This window comes from Simochromis diagramma, unplaced genomic scaffold (assembly GCF_900408965.1).
Source record: "Simochromis diagramma unplaced genomic scaffold, fSimDia1.1 OVJJ01000293.1, whole genome shotgun sequence".
NCBI classification, from domain to species: Eukaryota; Metazoa; Chordata; class Actinopteri; order Cichliformes; family Cichlidae; genus Simochromis; species Simochromis diagramma.
In genome coordinates, this window is record NW_024386801.1 from 24613509 (window position 1) to 24629677 (window position 16169).

The window sequence follows — 16169 nt, forward strand, 5'->3', positions numbered from 1 at the left end:
TCACGACTTGCTTTAGTCGTTTACATTCCAAGAGGTAAACTAAAGTTCAGAGGACATATGACCTTGTAATTAATCAACAGGGCAAAGCTTGTAATAGACACACTGGTTCATTGTGTGGATGTTACACTTTGCCTCTTTTAGGTGCGAAATGCACACATGCAGAAGTTGCACACCAGGAGGGGGAGATAATATATTTGAGCAAAAGTGTTGCTGACCAGGAAAGGTATGAAGTACATTCCAGGCTCCTTCTTAGGTAAGATTAAGCTAGATGGCAAGTGAATTTACATGTAAATGTGTTAGTAATGTCTCTTTAAATGCTTGTTTTCATTTTGGCTTGAAATAAAACATTGCCCACTGATGGAACTCAGCTTACTCTAACTTCTGCATGCACGTCCATTTCACCCTCACGTGAGACAAAGCATGACATCCACATGGTTGACCAGCTTGTCTTTTACATGCTTTGCTGTGATGTTGGGTTAAATTAAAAAAAATTAAAAATAAAGATGAGCTGATTTGAAAAGGCTGGTAAAAAAAATGATTTGCCTTTGAAGAATGAAAACATAACTCAATTGAAAGTGAAATACACCCTTCCCTCCTATAACAAATGTATCCAAAAGGCTTTAAACAACAGCCTAACTGGTGTTCCCCTGTCATCATCACAGTAAGTGATGCTAAACAAACCAGAATTCCACATGGATTTTGCATGCAGCCAAACACTCCAAGCTATTAATTGATTTATACTCAGTTTATCAGTCTTTAAGGCTACCATCAAGCTAGTAATAAGATGCCTTTTCAAAACAGAAGGTAACATTTGCCAGATATATACTGTCATTAGTCAGAATGTTTTGTCAGACTTCACCTTTACCAAGAACCAAAGGTTTTCAGTTTGTGTACAAGCTCTGCATTCAGTGCTGTGTGAAGATGTGTCTGGTTCCTCTTGAACGTCTCCAAAAATTTCACAAGATGAGCTATTCCATATTCCACACTCCACATTTGCAAGTCAACAGATGCATCAGGGGAGGCTGGGGCTCTCTGGCTGTCATGGAGTATTTGTTCCCTTTCACTTGTGGCTTTCATGACTCGTAGTTTGTCTGCATAGTCCAGAAATTTCACTATCACAACCCCAGGTGGCAGGAGACCATATCTCAACTTTAGCTCCACTACCAATTCTGCATGCTGATATAATCACCAAGTCCTCATGGAGCCACTTTTTGAAGAAAGTACACCAATCAGCACCTTGCCCTTCCTCCCAGAGAGAGAGCCCAACCAAATATTTGAACAGCAACTCCAGTTTTCCAAGTCATCCATTTTACATTGTAGTATATTTTATGGCAGTAGTTTAGTTTCTCAAAAACATTGATATCACTTTTCTTAGTTCTGGTCATTTTGGTCACTATACCCATTAATCACAAAGTGAACAAAATCATTGAAAATCTTGCAAATTTATTAAAATTAAAAAAACAAAACCATAACATGTACAGTGAGTATTCACAGCTCAACACTTTTTGGAGTACTTTTTACAGCATTTCTTTAGGCTCAAGTGTTTGTTAGTATGACACTACAAGCTTGGCAAACCCATTTTTTAGCAACATGTTCTCCAATTATTCTTTGCAGAACCTCTCAACCTCCATCAGTTTGAAAAGGGAGCCTTAGTGAACAGCAATTTTCAGATCTCTCCAAAGATGTTCAGCTGGATTCAAGTGTGGCTTCTGGGCCAATCAAGAACATTCACAAAGTGGTTCTGAAGCCACTCCTTTGTCATCTTGGCTGTGTGCTTAGGGTACGTTAGGTTCTTCTTTCTCCACAAAGCAATACTGGAGCTCTGTCAAATTCACCATTGGGATCCAACAGGTTCTTGGTCACCTCTCCGGTTTTCTACCCCAATCAGTCAGATTGGCCAGGTAGCCAGCTCTGGGAAGAATTCCTGGTTCTTCTTTTTCCATTTATGGATGATGGAGGCCACTGTATTCATTGGGACCTTCAATGTTCCAGAAAGTTTTTCTCTACCCCTTCCCAGAACAATTCGGTCTCAGAGGTCTACAGACTTGGACTTCATGCAACTTTATAACCTGTCAGATATGAAAATTATGCACTTTCGACTTTGCACTGCAGAGTTCCCACATGTCACACCTCACTTCTGTTTAAAACTCAAAATTGTTTCTCATTTACCCCTTTATTCTTTAATATTTTGTGTTCCATAACTAGTCATATGAATTGTTATCTGGAAAATCCTTCAGTTTTCCATTAATTTTTTTTATCCCTTATATAATCCTTCAAAATCAATAGGACAAAAAAAAAGCCACATTCCCCAAAAATGCTGTATTTGTCCAATTTAAATGACTCTTTTAAAACTACTTCAGTCTGAACAATAAATATTAAATGTTAATTACGTTTTTGCATTTTAACCCTTTAAAGACCAGTATGCTTAAATAGCTACACTACAACAAAATGATTTTGATAAAATACATTTAAGGAGTACATGATTATCCATGCATTTTTATTTTTTCTACAGTGTCAATTTTTTTTTTTTTTTTTTTACAAAAACTGACACTCAAGGACCTAGCAGAAAAATGCCACCTTCCCACAAAGATTTTCCACTTTAAATGACAGTCTTTTAACAGTACTTCAGCCTGAAATATAAATATCAAATATTAATTATAGCTTTTGGATTTGAACCCTTTAAAGAACAGAGACTCCAGGCAGAGGTGGGGCAGAGGCTGCAAATGGACAGGCTGTGGTTTTTGCATGTAAGGTTCACACATGGCGCTGCTAGCTCTTCTCTTTCTATCTGTGCAAAAGTCACACTGCCCTTACATTTGCTGACGAGAGGGGATTGCAGTGGCACGCTGCAGACTTGAATTGATTAGATTTTTTTGACCTGTAAACATTGTCCAAAATGAGCGTCCCTATGCAAGCCTGCCCTCCATGTGTGTCAACATAAGCCGCTGAGTGTTTCCCATGCAGGTTTGTCATGGCCACAGTTTGAGTGTCATCCATCAGCAATAGTGCACAGATTGTGCCATGGTGTGTAGGTTCTGGGATCAAACCTCTGGCTGCTGGGATGTAGCAGTCTTTCTGGGAGAACAAAATATGGAGATGGAAAAGTCCATCCACTCACTGTTTCAACCATCTCCTCTCCACTCTACTCTCACCTTCAGATGAGTCAGAGTTGGACTCCAGCTGATCTGTTTCTACCTCTGAAGCCTCCTTCATATCAGCCTCAGAGTCAAATCAAATCAAATCAAATCACTTTTATTGTCACATCACATGTGCAGGTACATTGGTACAGCACATGTGAGTGAAATTCTTGTGTGCGAGCTTCACAAGCAACAGAGTTGTGCAAAATACAATAATGTAAACAAGCAAAATACAAGAATGGCTACATCTGAAACTAATAAATATATGTACAATATATAATAGTATATGCATTTCTGGATGTGTATACTAAATATTTTTCTACGTGTGTGTGTGTGTGTGTGTGTGTGTGTACACATATTTTACAAATTAAATAGAGTAAACAATAAATAAAATATATAAAATAAATAAAATAAAATATACAGAGTGAGACATGTGCAAAACAGTGGCGTTACTGTACAGTATGGAGTGCATAATGTTAAAGTTCCAGTAGTGAAGCTGAGGTGTCTATGAAGTGTTCAGCAGTCTGATGGCCTGGTGGAAGAAGCTGTCTCTCAGTCTGCTGGTACGGGACCGGATGCTGCAGAACCTCCTTCCTGATGGAAGTAGTCTGAACAGTTTATGGCTGGGGTGACTGGAGTCCTTGATGATCCTCCCCGCTTTCCTCAGGCACCGCTTCCTGTAGATGTCTTGGAGGGAGGGAAGCTCACCTCCAATTATCCGTTCAGAGCACCGCACTACTCGCTGGAGAGCTTTGCAGTTGTTGGCGGTGCTGTTGCCGTACCAGGTGGTGATGCATCCAGTGAGGATGCTCTCAATGGCACAGTGATAGAAGGTCCTGAGGATGCGGGGACTCATGCCGAATCTTTTCAGTCTCCTGAGAAAGAAGAGGCGCTGCTGCGCCTTCTTCACTGTTTTGTTTGTGTGTACTGACCACGTAAGATCCTCAGCCAGGTGTACGCCAAGGAACCGGAAGCTGCTCACTCTCTCCACAGCAGTGCTGCTGATGGTGATGGGGGTGTGTACTTCTCTGCACCTCCGGAAGTCCACTATCAACTCCTTTGTCTTTGCGACGTTGAGGGTGAGATGGTTGTCTTGACACCAGTGGGTCAGGGCGCTGACCTCCTCCCTGTAAGCTGTCTCATCACCATTGGTGATAAGACCCACCACTGTAGTGTCGTCCGCAAACTTCACAATGATGTTGGAGTTGTTAGTGGCTGTGCAGTCGTAGATGTAGAGTGAGTATAGGAGAGGGCTCAGTACACACCCCTGTGGAGCACCAGTGTTCAGTGTGACGGGGGATGAGGTGATGCTGCCCAGTCTGACCACTTGGCGTCTGTCAGACAGGAAGCTAAGGATCCAGCTGCAGAGGGAGCTGCTCAGTCCTAGATCCTGCAGTTTCCTGTCCAGCTTCGAGGGAACGATGGTATTGAATGCTGAGCTGTAATCTACAAACAGCATCCTCACATACGTGTCTCTCTTCTCCAGGTGTGACAGGGCAGTGTGTAGTGTCAGGGCTATGGCATCATCAGTGGACCTGTTGTGGCGGTATGCGAACTGTAGAGGGTCCAGTGAGTCGGGTAGTGCAGAGCAGATGAAGTCCCTGACCAGCTTCTCGAAGCATTTGCTTACGATGGGGGTCAGGGCTACAGGTCGCCAGTCGTTCAATGAGGAGATGGTGGAGGATTTGGGTACAGGGACGATGGTGGCCATTTTGAAGCAGGCTGGGACTACAGACAGAGAGAGGGAAAGGTTGAAGATGTGCGTGAACACTCCAGCCAGCTGAGCCGCGCATGACTTGAGGACGCGGCCGGGAATCCCGTCCGGACCAGTAGCTTTGCGTGCGTTCACCTTCCTGAAGCACCTCCGCACATCCTCCTCAGACACAGTGTGCGCCCTGACGTCATCCGCGGTGCGCACACTGTCCGGTCTCATGGTGTTCGCTGTGTCGAATCTAGCGTAGAATACGTTTAGATCCTCACACAGAGAGGCCGTGGTCTGCGGTGTGCTGGTTTTCCCTCTAAAGTCTGTGATCGTGTTTAGTCCCTGCCACATACTCCGAGGGTTGTCAAACTGTTGCTCTACCCTGTCCCTGTACTCACGTTTGGCTGCTTTGATCGTCTTACGGAGTTGGTAATGTGCGTGTTTGTAGTCCGATGTGTTCGCGGAGGCAAAGGCGGTGCTCCGTGCCGCCAGTGCCGCGCGAACATCTCCGTTAATCCAGGGTTTTTGATTTGGGAAGGATTTAACTGTTCTGGATGGGACGACATCTTCCACGCATTTCCTGATAAATCCGCAGACTGAGTCTGTGTATTCATCAATGTCCCTAGCAGCCACGTGAAACATTTCCCAGTCCGCGTGATCAAAACAGTCCCGCAGTGCAGACTCCGATTGGTCCGTCCAACAGTGCACCGCCCTCCGGGTTGGAGCTTCCTGTTTCAGCTTCTGCCTGTAGGCGGGCAGGAGCAGGATGGAGCGGTGATCTGATTGGCCGAATGGGGCACGGGGGAGGGCTTTGTACGCATCCCGGAAAGAGGTGTAGCAGTGGTCAAGTAGCCGATCTCCACGAGTGTTAAAGTGGATGTGTTGGTGGAGTTTGGGTGAGACTTTCTTCAGGTTTCCCTTATTAAAGTCCCCGGTCGTGATAAACGCTGCCTCTGGGTGTGCGGTTTCCTCGCTGCTGATCGTGCTGTACAGTTCCCTGAGTGCTCGGTCAGTGTCGGCTTGTGGGGGAATGTAAACAGCCGTAATAATCACTGCTGTAAATTCCCTCGGTAGCCAGAATGGCCGGCACTTAATCATCAGGTACTCCAGGTCCGGTGAGCAGAAGGATTTGACTGGGTGCACGTTCGCATAATCACACCAGCTGTTGTTGATCATGAAACACACACCACCGCCTCTGCTTTTCCCAGTAAGATCCTGTGACCTGTCCGCGCGATGCACGGAGAACCCCGGTAGTTGTATTGCGGAGTCCGGTACCTTGTCCGATAGCCAGGTTTCTGTGAGGCAGATCACGCAGCAGTCCCGCATCTCTCGCTGGAATGAGATCCGTGCCCGAAGCTCGCACAGCTTGTTCTCCAGAGACTGCACATTAGCCAGTAATAAACTGGGTAACGGTGGTCTGTTAGTGCGCCGTCTCAGTCGAACCAGAACGCCAGATCTTCTCCCTCTGCGTCGGCGTTTGCGGCCTCCAGGGCCAGAGAACAAAGGCGTCTCAGGTGAGATGAATGGGGGGTCTGCAAACGGAGCGTCCGTGTTGCAAAACTTGAACTCCGGAAAGTTATATCCTCCTCAGAGGAGGATGAGGTGCCATCTTTACACTTATAGTGCATGATTATTTCCAGAGCCTCCTGTGTGCTCTGAAGTCTTGGCATCTCCAAAATGACTGATCCTGCACTACTGCTCATACTTCTAACCATGGCCGCATAAACTACTTAACATAAAGGAATGCATTTGTTGATGGCAAGATAAATGTGGGATCAAAAATTGTATTTACAATATTTTTCAGTTTTTTTTTTTATCCACAGGATAAAAGGTGGCGTAGCTTAGTTTTTGCGTAGCTTAACTATTTTAAGCCAATTTAAAGAACTGATAAAAAAATTATAAAAGAAAATAAAAATCCATATATTCTGGCAAATATTAGCTATATTCACTCAGTACAGCCGAAATAGCATGAAAATAAAAAAAGGAATTAAACAAATTGTCCCCAGGAGTCTCTAAGGTTATTCACAGTTACAGGTTTTACATGTTATCTTACATTTTACGTGTCAATTCAGTCTATTTTTATATATATATTTTGATATTTCATGCATTTAAAAATAACTGGAAAATTTAGCAAAACTTAACAGAAATATACCAGCTTTATTACTTAAGAACTTACAAAACAAACAAGATGGAAACCAGGAACAATTAATCAAATACCAAATACACAAATCATTGAGGGAAAAAAAATGTAAGGGAGGACAAAACAACGAGGACTCAACTGCACACAAGAAAATTTGGGAGGCAACAGCTGGGCAAAACAAGACAGGTGAACCGAATAACTAACGAGAAAAGGGGAAGCAAAACTTAACACAACACGCACAAGACAAGGAACTATCAAAATAAGACTAAGACGTGAACTTCACACAGTGACAGAGATAAACATGGAGACATGACTAACACTATCATACTGAAAGGATTACACCGCGTTCCAAATTATTATGCAAATGATATTTTTCTCTGATTTTCCTGAATAGTCGATTCAAATGGCAGTTGGCATAATATTCGAGTCATCAACCATTAGAGTATAAGTCAAATGTTACTGAACAAACCTCCCAATGAAAACAGTATGTTTTCAAAAATAAAAAACTTAAAATGCACTGTTCAAATTATTACGAACACAGAGTGTCAAAACATTTTATAGGTTATAGAGAATTGAAAATGGCCATTTGTCGAATTTGCAGCATTAGTAGATCAATTTTAGTGAAATCAAAAGCCATTTCAATCAAAAGCATCTTAACAGGCCAAGTTACATATTAACATAGGAACCCTTAATTGATAGCAGTTTCACAATTCTTGCATCCATGGAACTTGTGAGTTTTTGGAAAGTTTCTGCTTGAATGTCTTTGCAGGATGTCAGAATATCCTCCCAGAGCTGCTGTCTGGATGTGAACTGCCTCCCACCCTCATATTGTTTTGTTTGAGGATGCTCCAAAGGTTCTTAAGAGCATTGAAGTCAGGGAAGAATGGGAATCACACCATGAGTTCCTCTCCTTTTATGCTGATAGCAGCCAATGATACAGAGGCATTCCTTGCAGCATGAGATTTTACACTGTCTCGCATGAAGGTGATTTTGTTGCAGAAGGCACAGTTCTTCTCTTTCTACCATGGAAGAAAGTGGTCAGTCAGAAACTCCACATACTTTGCAGAGGTCCTTTTGACACCTTCAGGGACCCTAAAGGAGCCGACCAGCTCTCTCCCTGTGATTCCAGCTCAAAAAAACGACTCCACCCCCTCTTTGCTGACGATGCAGCTTTGTTGGGACATGGTGGCCGTCCACCAACCATCCACCACTGCATCCATCTGGACCATCCAGGGTTGCACGGCACTCATCACTGAACAAGACTGTTTAAAATTAGTCTTCATGTAGTTCTTGGTCCACTGCAGCTGTTTCTGCTTGTGAGCATTGGTTAGGGGTGGCCAAATATAAGGTTTATGCACAACTACAAGTCTCTGGAGGATCCTACACCTTGATGTTCGCAGGGCTCCAGCGGCACCAGCAACTTCAAATATGTGTTTGCTGCTTTGTAATGGCCTTTTAGCAGCTTAATCTGAAGTATTTGTCTGCCAGAAACCTTCCTCATTTATCTGCATGAACCTGTGTGTGCTCTGACTCAGCCACAAATCTCTTAACATTATGGTGATCATGCTTAAATTTTCGTGAAATATCTCTGGTTTTGGTTATGTGTCCAAGGCATTCAACTATTTCATGCTTTTCAGCAGCAGAGAGATCCTTTTTCCTTCCTATATTGCTTGAAAATGGTGGTCTGCTTAATAATGTGGAACATCTTTCTTTAGTGGTTTTTCCTTTAATTGGGCTCACCTGGCAAACTAATGATCACAGGTCTCTGAGATTGATTTCAGTGATCCACAGAGCCCTGAGACACAATTCCATCCATGGGTTTAATTGAAAAACAACTTATTTAATCTTTATGACACTTAAACACAATTTGCATAATAATTTGGAACTCGGTGTAGATACAGAGATGAAGAGCTATGATATAAGTTAGGTCTCAACATCCAAAAGAGAAAATCATGAGCTCACAGTAAAAACTCGAAATATCTTAAACTTCAAACCGCTGGGTAAAAGACCCAGGACTAGGACCGACACAAACATGATCAGAGGGTTAAATTAACTGGCAGATTATTGCAAACATTTGATCTGAAGAATACACTGAAATCAGTATGTAGCAGAGCTTCTGACATGAACTTTAAACATTGAAGCTTGGCTCTTGAAGGATGACTACAAATCACATTTTAAATTGCACAACATAATTTATAAGCATTTAAGCATGGAAATTATTATGTATGATATTGTTTTGTTTTTTAAACAGGAATTGGCTCATTGGTGTGGCAAGGACAATGGAAAGCTACGTTAAATATACAGTTGGAATTTGCTAAAATTCGCAGCTGCCCACATGCACAACCCAAATGCCTTCTGGAGAAAGGTTTATGGCCAGACGAAACAAATAGAGCTATTTGGCCACAATGATATGAACGATAACAGGTATACTTGGAGGAGTAACTGTGAGGCTTTCAAAACTAAATATACTGTATCAACTGTCAAGCATGCTCTGGGGCTAAAGAGTATGATGGCATTGAAGCATGCCATTATTCTGGGGCTATTCTGCTGCCAGTGGTACTGGTACAATGGCACTGGTGCACAAAGCGGATGGAACAAGAAGGACTACCTCAAAATGCTGCAAGATCACCTGGTGGTTGAAACTTGGACACAATTGACCTTCCCAATGATGAAATGACCCCATTTGATCATATTAGTCTTAAGTAGCTTGATCACTTGAGAGTTAATGTTCAATTGTCATTTCAGTGGTCCACTGAAAATAACACTACTGATGAAAACTGGGCTGTGAAATCAGTTTCTTGACCATTAATATACAAATTGCCATAACCATTGATCAACATCCACTGATCAGTTTCAGTCATTATCTAAATGTACTGTTTATAAGGTTGGGGAAAGCTGCATTCAGCTGAGACTGAAGAAGTCACTTAGATGAGTGATGAAATCTTCAACTACAAACGCTACGTCCAGATGAACAGAAACAACTTTTGGGGTTTTCTTTACCTGGATGATGCATCAAGACATCAGTAACTTAAATTTGCTGATGTGAAACCTAAGCAAAGATGAGCTACAGGTGCCTTTGTCAGCATCTACATGTAGCCACACCCCTAAAAATGCATTACTTCAGTACCAGTTGAATGTGTCCATTCACTTACCATGAAGGGAGAAATTAGCTATTAGCTTAGCAATTTTTACACGTGAGTAGAATCATTATAGGTTGTACTGTATAATGCAGCAAATGGCTGAAGGGAATAAATAACTAGCAAACATTTTGTTTTAATCTGGGGTACAGGGCATTTCCAACGTTAGGCTACAGATGTGAGCAAAGACATAATAGAAAGCGCCTCCAGTTGCTAAGCTTTACTATACAAAGTTGCACCAGAGCATGGCTGTATGTCCATAAATCAAACCGCAGAGAATCTGGGAAGCACTGATAGTCACATCTAATGCATTAGTGCGCTCTGTCTATCATTCACACACATTCATACTCTGATGACCAAAATCGGACAGCAACTTGGGGTTGAGTATCTTGCCCAAGGATACTTTGGCATGTAGGCTAGAGCAGCGGTCCCCAACCTTTTTTGCGCCACGGACCGGTTTATGCCCGACAATATTTTCACGGACCGGCCTTTAAGGTGTCGCGGACAAATACAACAAAATAAAACTAGTACCGGTACCGAAAAAAAGAAGATTTATTCATAACACACGTGAAAAGACCCAGGAAAACTGAGTTAACGATAAAAACGATAACAAAATAAAGCTGAAAACCGATAAAAACCCTGAAAACTATACATTTCACACCTGAGCCTCAACTCTCGCGGCCCGGTACCAAACGACTCACGGACCGGTACTGGTCCGAGGCCCGGGGGTTGGGGACCGCTGGGCTAGAGTAGCCAGGGATGGAACCACCATACTTCCAATTGGGTGACTGTACCTCCTTGCCTACAGTCACCCCTATAATGAAGTAAGACTACTCACCTCCTTTGCTACGACTGGTTATTGTGTTGTTAGCTCCATCATGAGGTGGACTGGAAAAAACTCATAGCATCTCATATTGCATATTTGTGTGAATGTGTGTAAACTCTATATTACATATAAACACTATATAGTACAGCTACCTGCAGTGAACTATACCTACCAGGATGGTTTATCAGTAGTGGCTAAAAAGCTCCATAGTTTCAAACTTGGCTATGTAGTGGAAACGGGGGAATCAGTAACCAATTTTTAGCTATAAGGAAATGATAAGCTCTCATTAGGTATGTTTAGCCCTCCCCTCCATATGCCAAATTTGCAAATTATTAATATAGAAAGTTTGGTACGTTATCACCTGGTGTGACTCAAAAGGATTAAAAATTTTGAGATACTTTCCCTCAAACCACCATTGAAAACTCCAGCTGACCTTGAGTCTATTTGTACATCTAATTTTTGACCCATTTGACCCCTTTTGTACCTTATTACATTTCAGAAAAAAATACTGCATCTCACTACATTTACTTTAGATTTATGTCTTTTTATTTACTGATTTCAAGAATTCTAACATATGTGCACATGTTGTGCATCACTATGTTATAGAAATAAATTGTATATAATTGTAAATCAGACAAGAACTGAAACAGTGGAGAAAATACCATGGAGATGTAAAACCAAAACTTGGAGGTTTCTGAATGCCAAGAGCGTCAACAGTTGTTGATGAGCTGTTAGCAAAACAACTACAGCAGAATAGAGCATCTCTCTGGCCAATGCAATCTAGCACTAATTGATAACTTGTCTTTGTTGAAACACCACAGCAATATTTCAGCCACAGTACAAGAAAAAAAAATCTGTTAACTATTCTTTCAGCTTTGTGTGAACTACTTAGTGAAGTGTAGTAGTGTGTCACAGACTGCAATCGAATGTCCATTACAAAGGATGATAATCAAGCAGTAACCGGTTGTGTGCAGATGTGTGTTTAGTCATCCTCTACATCACTGTCTCTCGTGCTGATGCCCCGTAGGCCATCACCTGCCTTGACAGCCACAGTAGCCTCCTCCATCGTCAGCCTGTTGTAGATGGTTTCATAGCTTTTGATGTTCAGTGTGCTGTCTTGGACTCCCTGCAACCTGAAGTCATGATAGGTCTTCTGTTGAGGTGAGAGGAAGATAAAAAGAGAAGGAATAGAAAAAAAAATACAGAAACCATCTCTGGAATGTATTAAGCAGGATAAGGTGTGTGCCATTCACTGTTCGAAAGGACAAAAACAGGAAGACTGAGGCCCAAGGACGTGCAGTCTTTTATGTGCCATACCAGGGCGACAGACGATAGCATGCAAGGAAGAATGTTTGCACCTTACATGAGGGCTATTATAATTCATTGTCTCATTGCTTTCAAGTTAAACTCTGTATATTAGCAACCAATGAAAAGACAAAGAGAGCTGGAAGCAGCAACAGCCCACAGTTGAGCATTTTTTTTCCTTCACGTCTCCCCGCCTCTTCACACTGCTACTTACAAGGACACGTCAATGTCTTTATTATTTCTTCCTTTCCCTTTTTGTCAGATCTGACTCTTTTTGCACAAATAAGCCAGATTCTAAGATGTTCCTTTAATTGAATGGAGCCAGTCTCAGGTGATTCACTCCATTTTTTTTTAAACATTAAAGAAAAGATGGCTTAAAATGTGGAAACTGAACGCAATAGGTCATTTTGAATGACAAACAATCCCTTTTGGAAAAATGGACATCTTTGTCTATCAAATGGTTAGGCTTGGTCTCTCTTACATACTTCACGTTTATTTACCTTAACAATGTTGATGAGTGTTTTCAGCTGATACATGTGCAGCTGCAGGTCCAGTCTATCAGTGAGCCAAACACATATCGCCCTCATGGAGTCAGTGTACCATTGCTGTAAGAAACAAACAAACCAAACAGGACAAAGATAATTATGAGAAGAGAAAACAATAGCTAGGGATAAGTCGAAGGCCCAAACTATCAGCTCTAAATATTTATCAGTTTGGCTGCTTCAACACCGGACAATGACAAAAGTAGATTTTAAATCAATCAATCAGGATGTTTTTGAAATGCAGAAATGCTTTGTTTCAAGGGGGCTAACATAAGCATTGATTTGAGTATTTAGAAATTACAGCCATTTTTCTACAAAGTGCTGATCAACAGAGATTCAAAAGTAATTGAAAAATTTTAAATAAATTGGATCAAAATCGTTTGTTTTCTATGAGTGCATGAAGTCCAGACCTGATGAACAACACAAGTTTTTGTATTTAACAACCAAAACACATACTATATTAGGTTGAGATCAGATGACTACCTCAGTGTTATTGCCTGACTTGATAGGGGTGACTCCATTTCACCCTATCACTAGTATCCTGCTCTGTCACACTAGTCCTCTTCATGTCATTCACTACAACCATCAATCTTCTGTGTGGTTTTCTTCTTCTCCATCTCCTGCTTGGCAGCTCCATATTTAGCATCCTTTGTTCAATATATCCATCATCCCTTTTCTGCAAATGTCCAAACCATCTCAGCCTTACCTTTCGAATTTTGCTCAACCTCAGGCCGTTCCTCTGATGTATTCATTTCTAATCCCTTCTATTCTGACCACTTCCAAGGAAAACCTTGACATTTTCAGCTCTACCACCTCCAGCTCTGTCTCCTAGCTTTTTGTTAGTGTCACCACCATTTTCAAACCACAGATCATAGCAGGTCTCACTACCATCTTGTAAGTCTCCACCTGTTCCACCCTGCCTGGAATCTCCTGTTCATCTCTTGTGTACTGCCCCTTGCTTTGGAAGGTTGACCTCAAATGTTTAAACTCACCTGCCTTCACTATATCGACTCTTTGCATGTTCACCTGTCCAACTATCTCCTTTTTATTCATACACATGTATTCTCCCTTGCTCCTACTGATTTTTATTCCTCTTCTCTCCAGAGAATACCTCCATCTCAGGCACCTCCAGGCTCTCTCTCACCTGCTTTCCACTGAATCGGAATTAGAAATGATTATTCATGCCTTTGTTTCTTCACAATTGAACTATTGTAATTCCTTGTATTTTTTGTAGGTCAATGTACAAACACGCACAGGACTTTATAAAACATGCAACATTTTACAAAGTCACTGCAAACATTGCAAACGTACATGACTTTGCAGCATTAAAATGAATAAACCATGTAAAGATCTGTGTACTGGATTTTGTAGTATGTATAAAGTGACCTTTGACTGCTAGAGCACATTCCTGGAGAAAGCTTTTTCAAGTCTGTTTTTGAAGTCAACAAGGCCAAGAAAATACTCTGAGGAGCATCTTTAAACATTTTTCTTTTCAGTTGCAGCCATACCCCTGAAAAGATACTAATAAAAATTATACTATGTTAATTTAACTACAGATACTCTGAACAAGAACAGTTTATGGTTTTCATACCTGTGTGTTCACCTTCAGATTAGTTTACGTGTTAGCCGTTTGCTTGTTGACAGATCTAAAATGCCTTGCTTTAATTCAGCTGACAACACCACAATGTAAGGTCAAAGGACATGTGCTAACAAAAGTGCAAAACTCAAAGAGGGTAAAACATTTATTTATTCAAAGGCACCAATTTACTGGTGAAGTCCTGAATACAAGGACAGAGTTCAGGGCTCTGCTTTGAACTTCAAAGAGTTGGAAAAAAATCAGGTTCCTTCTTTGTAATGTTCATTAAATGATCTTCCTTCACACCTTCCACCAACAAGCCACAGCTGCAGGAAAATCAAACACACCTTTTCTCACCTAAAGAGCAATCCTCACTTACAGAAACATTCAAAATGCTGCTGGTAAAATGCACACACTGGGTGGCTTTATTCAGTTACCAGTCTTACAAGAATACTTGCGGAAATTGCTGTGACACAGTAATGACCCGTATATTCAGATCTGCTCTGAGAGATCACTGCTGACTTAATTCTATACAATGGCAAGGACTGTAATTACCTTCCCATTTAAGAGAGAAAAACAGTCCAAAGGTTTTTCACACACTTGACAAAAGCCAAAACACATCCATGATTACGCAGCTGTCATGCAAATATTTGATTCATTCTATTGTGAAAGCAACCTGTAACCTCCTACATCCTGGCTCCCAATTATACCAAAGTAATACGTTTTTCACTCAGTCTAAGTAGCTTAGCCTCGAGGAAATGCAACAAAATACAAACTTAAAAATTAGGGTTTTACGTCCAGTCACTGTTCCTGATTTGATTATTTTTCTGCCCAGGCTGCATTAAAGCATTTTCTCTCTTTAAAAGTCTTATCTTTTCATCTGGAAAGTAATCAAACGGTGAAAAATTATATGCTTTTAAAACAAAATTAACTTCTTATCTAATCAAGAATTTTATATTGCAAAAATGAGCTTGCCAAATTGTGCTGCAGTGGAGTAGAAAAGCACTATACGAGAACCAATCGATTTACCACAAGAAGATGGGAGACCTTATCTTTAAATAGTTATTTTTAAAATAATTTATCTTTAAATAATTTTTAAAAATAACTAAGCTGATCAAATGAGAACTAAATTTTGCACTGCTGTATTCATTACTGTTGGACTAGATGATGACGGTTCTTCTTGGGGAGCAGCATTGGTGCTGGTGACACCAACAGACTGAATGAAGGAAGGCTGGCTCTGCGATTGGCTGGAAATTTAAAACTTGTGAAGTTTTTGAAATAACTAATAATCAGGAGTCGGGCTCGGCACTTTAGTTCCAGTGAAATGAACTCTTAAGGATTCAACATACCAAGAACTTTTTGACAATTTCATGTTTCCAACTTTGTGGGAACAGTTTGGATGGCCTCCATCTGTTCTAACATGACTGCGCACCAGTTCACAAAACAATGTTGTAAAGACCATGGATGAGTGAGTTTAACGTGCGAAAACTTGACTGGCCTGAACACCACTTTTGGACAATACCTTTGGGATAAATTAGAGCACAGTCAGGCCTTTTTGTGCAATATCACTTTCTGACCTTACAAGCGCTTCTGGAAGAATGGTCACGTGGGTAGCAAGCTAGGCAAAGATGCTCAGACCTCCGAACCTCCAACCCCCAGCTCCAGCTCTTCCAAGGGGGTACCCAAGGCATTACTGAGGTAACCGAGATTTCTCCAGTAGGTCGAGGGCCTGCCTAGGGTTCTCCTCCATCCCTGAGCCACTTCATCGATAACTATGTTGCCTCCTGGGGGTCCCCAGGAGGCA

The 16169-nt window shown here is 41.5% G+C and overlaps 1 protein-coding gene across 3 annotated transcripts in view; it reads right to left on the reverse strand.

The window, feature by feature from the left end:
- Nucleotides 1-11465: 11465 nt before the first annotated feature.
- The window catches only part of cadps2 (Ca++-dependent secretion activator 2), a 173881-nt gene continuing 169177 nt past the window's right edge, over nucleotides 11466-16169 (reverse strand). For all 3 annotated transcript variants that reach the window (XM_040026725.1, XM_040026723.1, XM_040026724.1), the window contains 2 exons: nucleotides 12748-12852; nucleotides 11466-12095 (listed from right to left, as the gene is read on the reverse strand). In XM_040026725.1, coding sequence (XP_039882659.1) covers nucleotides 11925-12095; nucleotides 12748-12852 — 276 coding nt within the window. In that variant the 3' untranslated portion in view covers nucleotides 11466-11924. The remainder of the gene's footprint in view (nucleotides 12096-12747; nucleotides 12853-16169) is intronic.